The following is an 8165-nucleotide window of genomic DNA, read 5'->3' on the forward strand; positions in this document are numbered from 1 at the left end:
TTCCGGCCAACTTTCGATTCGCTACTAGTCCTGCAACTCTTCGAGTTGCAGGCCAAATTATATATCAAAACGTGTGTCTTGATCGGGATCGCTGTGCTATTACTTTTCTCAACAGTGTACGAATTTTTCGCGACGTATGTCGCGAAAAACTGCGCAAAATTTTTGCATGTAAGTCAATGGGACGGGCGGAAAAAAAAGAGTGAAAAAGACCAATCATTGGAGTTTAACAAACGTCTACTGCTCAGGCATACTTTCACCTAGAGACTTCATTTAAACTTTAAACAGTAGACACAAGTCTTGTGTATTGTCGTATTACTCCACGTTTTGATAGGTCATATAGTTTTTGATCAATCCCTGATCAATGACCATGATCATTTTTGGAGAAATTATGACATTATAATGGGTGTGTATTGCATGGAATGTTTGTGTCAGAGCACGTGACATCATCGGTTAGAGTGGGAGAGAGTGAAGAAACATTCTGTATTTTTACTGGATAAACTGTCAGCACGGCCACAATTTACACTCTACACACATAATTTTTTCAGAATTTGTAAGACAAACTTGTTATCTCTCATGTCATGTGCTCAAAATATCAGAGAGACTTACAGAATTGACAGAATCAGCCTCTGAGTGCGGCCATGTCTGTCCCTGCTCCTCATTGAGTCCAATACAAATATTTTCTGAGAGGAGCCGAACGGCCTGATGTTTTAAAACTGCCAGCGTCGCCAAAATATTTACTGTAGAAACACCAAATCGTACCGAAATTTTCAGTAAGTCCTTAGAGCAACGTTGATCTGTGTTTTGTTCTGATAGGAGTTACCGTTTTGTCATGCTAGGCCTAATTGTGAGACCGGTGCAGAGGCAGAAAATGGCTCTTTTTCTCCACGTTTCTGTCTGTCTCAGCCTGCGGGGGCCCCTATCGCCGTGGTAACCTCTTTGATCCTCAGGCCAGAGCTCGTTAACTTCATAAACAATCCACCTGGCGCTCGTTTAAATGTTTATAAACACAGACACAGCTAAATCAGACTGACACAGGATGCAGCTACTAACTAACTATGTGTCAGGTCAGTCACACACACACACACACACACAGACTCTAGAGCCAGCTTCATGTGATTACAGTTACACACACACACACACACACACACCTACACACACACACACACACACACACACACACAGTTAACCTAATGTGGTTACAGCTCCTCCATATCAGTGCTTATAGAAAGATGATCATGTGTCTGTCTGATCAGCTCTGTCTTGACCTTAAGATCGTGGGTTTGATTCCCATGTTGACAGAGATGGCACAACCCGCAGTAGCTCCCGTGGCCCATTCAAAATTTCCCGAGAGGAAATTTTCTAGTTTTCATTTTAATATCCTATCTATTTTACCTCAACTTTAATTTGGTGTTTTACTCGCTTTTAGCTTTTATTTTTTATTTTTACCAAATTATTAATATCCTACCATTCATCTCTGGCTTTATTGTTTTTATAATAACTGTGGCTATTTAGTATTTTATTTATTGTTATGAGACTTGATTGTTGCTCTCCAGACTTAAAGGGACAACGAGGAGTTTCTCCATCGGCAGAACGAAAAATTCCGCGACAATAAAAAAGTCTCACGTTAATGTGGATTAATCTACGTTACCCACACTTGTTAATGGGCCATTTTCGATAAATATATCGTTTTGTCTCTATCGTTATTTTGTTATTATTAGTGGTGGTGGAAATGCTGGGCGAGCCGACCAGCGTTTCCTTACTTTTGGTTTCGCGGCGAGTCATGAGAATTACGCTGCCGAATCGCCGTTTATGGTGGGAACTACGACGGTATCTGATCGTCTTCCAACCTCTGACTTTAATTCTTGATGAATGAAAACATGAGTCTGTCTTGCGCCGGTCAAAGAATTTCACGGTGCGTGCGGAGGCTCATAAATGTAGTGTGAAAACACTTCGCTTTTCCAAAACTCCTCGTTGTCCCTTTAAGTGTTTCTTGACGACACAGCCTGTAACAGATGAAAAATGTGACCACCTAAAACTTTATTTTGGCATGGTGGGGTTTCATGTCAGGCTGTATCGTCATCCTTGTGGACAGGGAGAGGACCAACCATGGAGCTCTGCTGTGACCAGATGATGGTGAAGTCAGCCTGTGCTAAAGTAGATCTGAAACCTGCCTCACTCTGAACACAGCTCTGAACACAACTCAGATTGGTGTTGAGGGACAGGGAAGGCAGTCCAGCAAGTGTCCATCTGAATTACAAGACCACATGAAGAGTTTCTGCCATTGTTAATAACCTTGTAGTCTTTAAATAAAATCTATTACCTCATGTTGTTTCTGCTGACGTCTCAGCAGCACGTCCTCCAGAGGAGTCCGGCTCTGTCCCTCCTCCTCCTGGTCACTCTGCACCCTCTTCCTCCTCTCCAGGACCTGCTGAAGTTCAGATCTGCTGCTCAGAGCCAGACCCCTTAGTCCGTAGAGGAAGAGAAGAGACAGCTGGAGTTAGACTGAGTAGCAAAGTCACAAGACAGGTGGTTTAAGAATGTACAGCAGTGTAGAGATTTGTCGAAGCTGAAATGACTGGAAGAGCTTCACCCCACTCAGCCCAATTGCTCCCTTACACTAATCACGTATTGTATCTACTGCTGAATATGCTGAATATGCCTGTGATTATATTATATATTATCTAGATGGTTCCTTGTGTCTTCAGCTGACACAGTAACAGCTAAACTTTAAATATGAATATTTAAATTTTCATATCTCAAACTCATTTTATCTACCAACATAATTTACCCTTACATTGCTGTCATTTTATAATACAGATTTTTATTTGGAATGTGTTTGGTCTCAGCGTTACTAAGGAAACCTGCACATAGGCCACGACTGTACATCTTCTGTACATCAGCACAGAACTACTAGACTCTTTATACAATGGACTATAAAGAGATGAGTGGTTGATTTTGACACAATCTTGAACACAAGGATAAACAGATCAGATCTTGGGGATCAAAGGTCAAAGGTGCAGTGACTTCACAAAACACAATCGGGCCCTTATATAATATGTCCATAACACCTTTGGGGGAATTTTTTCAGATCAACTTCTAGTTGGACTCGAGAAAAAACTTAAGTTGTCAAAGGTCAAAGTCACTGTGACCTCACAAAAATACAGTTTTGGCCTTGTGAATGTTTCTCTAATGACTTGAGAGAATTTCTTCAAATATGGTAGAAAAGTTAACCTGAACTTGAGGATGATTTGATAAAATTTTGGTTGCTAAAGGTCAAGGCCACAATGGCCTCAGAAAACCTTTTAGGCACTTTTTTTTTTTCAATTATGACCAAATGTCACCAGCTGGTTGGTATTTTGGATGATGCTGGTTAAAGAAGAATGAGTGTTGGAAGCAGACAACTGCAAGGTGGTGAGTCTAATTTCTAAGTAATATTGATTGTAAACATAAGGTTTGACAGTAGATTTGTGTTTGTTTTGTTGAAAACCTTTCCTGCTATGAACTTTGTAAAATGTCAGGACACAGATCCTGAGCTTTCACTGGTGCTCTGTTTGCTATCAGGACAAGCCAGTGGTGGAGCCAGGTAACATATCACTTTACACTGCTTCAGGTTTCCATGGCCTGAAGGACTGCAGCAGCATGGAGAGAAGGTGTATGATTGCAACTTTGTAAGAGAAAGAGACTCTCATGTATTCTTAATGAGAGCTGCTTCAGAGGAGAATGACAGGAGAGAGGAATTAGATGCATTTTGACGATGGACACCGAAGCAAATAAATTCCCACAAAAAGCTGAATTTAATGTCCTCATCTCACAAAAGAATAACGTCTGTAATGACTCCACATGAGAGGTTACCCATCCATAATTTAGAAAGGATGAGAGCAGTTATTTGCTGTATGGTACCTACCTCTTATGGGCCAGTATCAGTTCCTTGTGAAGCTCATTGTGAGTCCTCAAGCTCTTGATGGGGTTTGAATGACCTGAACAGGCCTCAGCTCGGACTCCATTATCTGAGTAAGGTATCACATCAAAAACATCAGTACACCACGGAACACTTCATGCGTAGGGATCCAATCTGAGTCCAGCTTCTAATCTAAATCTGGATTTAATTTTTCTTTTTCTTTTTTTTTTATGATCAATTTTTGACACTTTGTGTTCAAGTATGAATAGAAAAAACAATGGCAGCTGTATCCGATTTAATTGTTCTAATTGGTTTGACAGAAAATTAAAATTGCATATCACTCAGCACACAAACAAAACAAATTTCAATTATTAGGTGTCCAGTGATCATTATTATTGTAATTTGTGGACTAATTACCAACATGAAGTGTGTTCATAACTAATAATCATACTGAGCTGAGAGCTCTGTGACCTTCATTAACTCAGTTTGCTCTTCACTGAGCTGCACACTGGAAATAATATCTAATCCACCTTCTCTTCAGTGAATATCAATATCAACAAAACATTTTTTAAAACATGTATTCAAACATAGGACTTGTATGGAAGAGGATTAGGGCTGCTGTTTTTTTTTTGGGGGGGGGTTGGAGAAAAAAAAATCTCCAGAGCTCCAGAGACTTTCTTTTTAACACACAAAAAAAAGTCAGAATTCTGAGGAAAAAGTCAGAACTCACTTTTTTTCCTCACAGAATCCCTAATCCTCTTCCGTAGTATTTGTCATCCTCTGTGCATTTGAAATTTAGCGCTTTGTTAGCAATCCCTATACACCTTGTGCAAATATCCAATCAGCCAATCATATGGGAGCAGCGCAAAAAAAAAATCTGCAAAAGCTTTTGAGAGCAGAGGAGGAATGTTAGTGTGATGTTCCTAATGAAGCGATCAGAGAGTGGATGCCAGTCTGTGTTGATGTCTGTCATGCAGAAAGTGTGAATTAAAGATTCCGTACAGGATTTGTTGGCCACAGACTGACATTTTATTAACCAGGAACCAGGTCAAACTCATCTCAGATGATGATGATGATGATGATGATGATGATGATGATGATGATGATGATGAAGAGTTTGACCTAGAGGAGGTGGCTCATGAATATAACTGCTTCAACTGCTGGGATCTTAAAGGTACATTGTGTAAGAATTCCTCCCATCTAGCGGTGCGGTTGTAGATCGCAAGCAACTCAGTCGTATTTTTCATGCTGCATTCACGTGAAATCGGTTAGATGGCAGATGGACGACAGCAGGTAACGGCTTAAACAAGCCTCTATGTAAACAAGTGGTCCGTCAGCACGAGGCAAAACAATACACGTGACAATATGTTGTCATGGCGATGTTGTATTGTTGACCTGACCCACGTTTTACCGGCTTTCTCTCAACTTCTGTGACTAAAATGACATCTGGTTTGTTACCGACGGCCGTCTGCCCGACTGCACCTGAATGCAGCATTCACGTGCAGTCCTCACAGTCCTCACTGCGTTACTGCGGTGACTTTTTACAGACGCCACCTCGACCTGAGCCGACAGCTCCAGTGTCTCCGCTGAGTTTCCGTGGTTTCCTACCGTCACGCTGCCACTGAGCATAAAAACATGGCGACACCACATGGCAGCCAGCACCGAGCTTACCCGCTCCATGTAGATATGAATGATATGAACGGCTAATTCAGAGCTGAAAGGAACACTTCACTTTGTTGATGGGGGGGATTACTGATTAATGAAAAACTTACTTTTGAACGTAATAACCGATTTTCGTGAATAGATAACAGGAGAACTTACACAATGTCCCTTTAAAGTGTTGAACTGACCTTTTCTGTGACTGCTGCCCTGTGGATGAGTGTTGTTCAGCTGGATCTCCCTCTGTGTGTGAGTGCTGTTGCCGGGTAACGAACCACTGATGGACATGATGGCCTAGAGTTGAGCTGACTCAATGGGACGGGGGTGGGATGGTGTGGACAGAAGGAGCTTCTCAGACGTTTGGTGGATGGAGGCAGCTGAGGAGCTAACATGGAGCTGCTGCTGCTGCTGGACAGCTGCTGAGAGAGAGACAGAGACAGCGCTCAGCCTTCTCTCCTGTCAGGATCCTAACACTAAGACAAGACACTGGGACACAATGTCTTAGTGTTACGTATCTTTCATTCCCTGTGTCCCTGTGTTCCTGTTTTATTTTGAAGTCTTACTCCTATCTTCCTGTTAAGTTTTCCTGCCCGTTTGATTACTAATGTGTTTCACCTATCTTGATTGCACCTGTGTCTTCCCTTGTGTATTTAGCCTCAGTGTGTCCCTTTGTCTTTGTCTGATTGCCGTCATTTCTCCCCATGTCCTGCCCTGTGGGCCAGTGTTTCCCCCTGCTAGTTTTGTGAGTAAATTAAACTCTTTTGTGTGACAGAAACTGCTCTTATAGAATGACAGTGTCATGGTGGTTCAAACCTCAGGAACTTGCAGGTACTAAGAAACCTTAAAGGAATAGTTCACTCAAAATTCAAATTGCACTCATTATCTACTCCCCCTCATGTGGACTAAGGGCTGGGAGAAGTTTCAGAGTCCTCCGTGGCTTCTCTGAGTTACAGGGGGTCTCGGCGTAGCAGTGCATGTCCATATAACGGTTGCAAATGGATACCAACTGTCTTCGTAACAAAAAGACACACCAAAAAACATCCAAATACCTCCATGCTGCTCGTATGTAATGTCCGTCTTGTATTGAAGCCCTGAAATGCGAAATTGTTCCAAAAAAAATTAAATAAGTCTATATTTCAAGCTTGTTTGTAACGGAAGCTCCTCTTCCTGGTCCGTCCAAATCTCACGAGATTTGCGCCGGCGTCAGTGCGATTACTGACGCCAGCGCAAATACAAACTCTGAAACTTCTCCCAGCCCTTAGTTGACATGCAATTTGAATTTTGGGTGAACTATTCTTTTAAGGGGAACTTAAGAGGCATGTTTCAACTGCAGGAAACAGGATAAATCTAGTGTTCAGCCTCCGACCTCAACCTCCAAAAACTGTCCCCGGTCCAGCGGTAGCACTTTTCAAAGGTTGAGGAACTTCAGGGGGTGTGGTCTGCGGTGCTGAACATTCCTGATCCTGGTCCAGTGCTCACTGCATTTTATTTCACCCACTATCTTTAAAAGGCCACAGCTGGTAAACTGTTGTTTTTCAGAGATTCTGTGTCAGAACTGATTGTGTAGTTCCTTTACCTCCACTAGTTCTACATATACTGTATCAGCCTGAATTATCTTCCTGGGAGTGGAAACACGGTCAACAATGGGCCAAAGGAACCTTTGAGTTCACAAGAAGCTTCACAATATCTGTCGTGTCAGTGAGCAGCTTCACATGAACGTGATTCATCAGAGAGCAGGTAAAGACACAGAGACAGAGATTCAGTCAAAACGACCATGGAGCTCACTGAACAGCAGAGGATGGAGGACAGACCTGGGATCAGGTTACATCAATGTAGAAACTGTGAGAGTCTGGCTACATGACAGGAATTCAACTATGGAGATGAAGAACACAGTATGAATCTCCGAGGAGAACTGAAGCTGCTCTCTTGGTTTGTCTTTGATAATATTATGAATAATTACTATATTTATAATGAATGAATGGTTCACTCTAAAAAAAAAAAAAACACTGCACAGCCCAATAATATCCTAATCAATGAGCATGAGATTACACAGCAGAACGTAGAGACAGCAGAGTCCTACCTGAGTGGTCCTGGTCCGTCATGAGGCTGCTGTCAGACAACATTAGCCATCGTGTGGAGCAGACACACACTGATACTACTGATACTACAGAGTATCCGTGTGTGTCAGAGTAGTGTTACCTGAGAGGCCTCACTGTGGCACTCTCTCTGACCAACAGGACACACACCAACAAGAGCTGTCACCTGCTCTATGACTTATGCAACTTTTATGATGTCACTGGTCAACACTCAAAACACACCAGCCTTCTGTAAATATCAAATCCATCACAGTTATGCATTAACTTATCTGTTCTTTACTGTGTGTTACCTAATTTGAGCATTTGAGAGGATGTTGTGGAGATGTTTTCAGCTCAGCTCAGCTCAGGGCTGGGACCACATAGAGCCTCTAACAGAGGGGGGTTGTGGGATGGGAGAATGGTTAAGAATCCAAGGTTTTTGAACTCAGCCAATAGTTGATTGTTGATTAATACGGCAACAACAGAGCAGTTCTTAAATAGAGCAACTGTAGTCATTACAGAGACCCAGAGTC

At 42.1% G+C, this 8165-nt stretch overlaps 1 protein-coding gene across 1 annotated transcript in view; it reads right to left on the reverse strand.

The window, feature by feature from the left end:
- The window catches only part of LOC146983908 (protein FAM107B-like), a 7540-nt gene extending 1661 nt beyond the window's left edge, over window positions 1–5879 (reverse strand). Inside the window, exons 1-3 of the mRNA XM_085780724.1 lie at window positions 5749–5879; window positions 3905–4007; window positions 2321–2462 (exon numbers count right to left, since the gene is read on the reverse strand). Of these exons, the coding sequence (XP_085636850.1) occupies window positions 2321–2462; window positions 3905–4007; window positions 5749–5845 (342 nt within the window). The 5' untranslated portion in view covers window positions 5846–5879. The remainder of the gene's footprint in view (window positions 1–2320; window positions 2463–3904; window positions 4008–5748) is intronic.
- Window positions 5880–8165: the final 2286 nt, after the last annotated feature.

The sequence above is a fragment of the Trachurus japonicus genome, chromosome 7, assembly GCF_045865225.1.
Source record: "Trachurus japonicus isolate A0001 chromosome 7, Traja_1.0".
NCBI classification, from domain to species: Eukaryota; Metazoa; Chordata; class Actinopteri; order Carangiformes; family Carangidae; genus Trachurus; species Trachurus japonicus.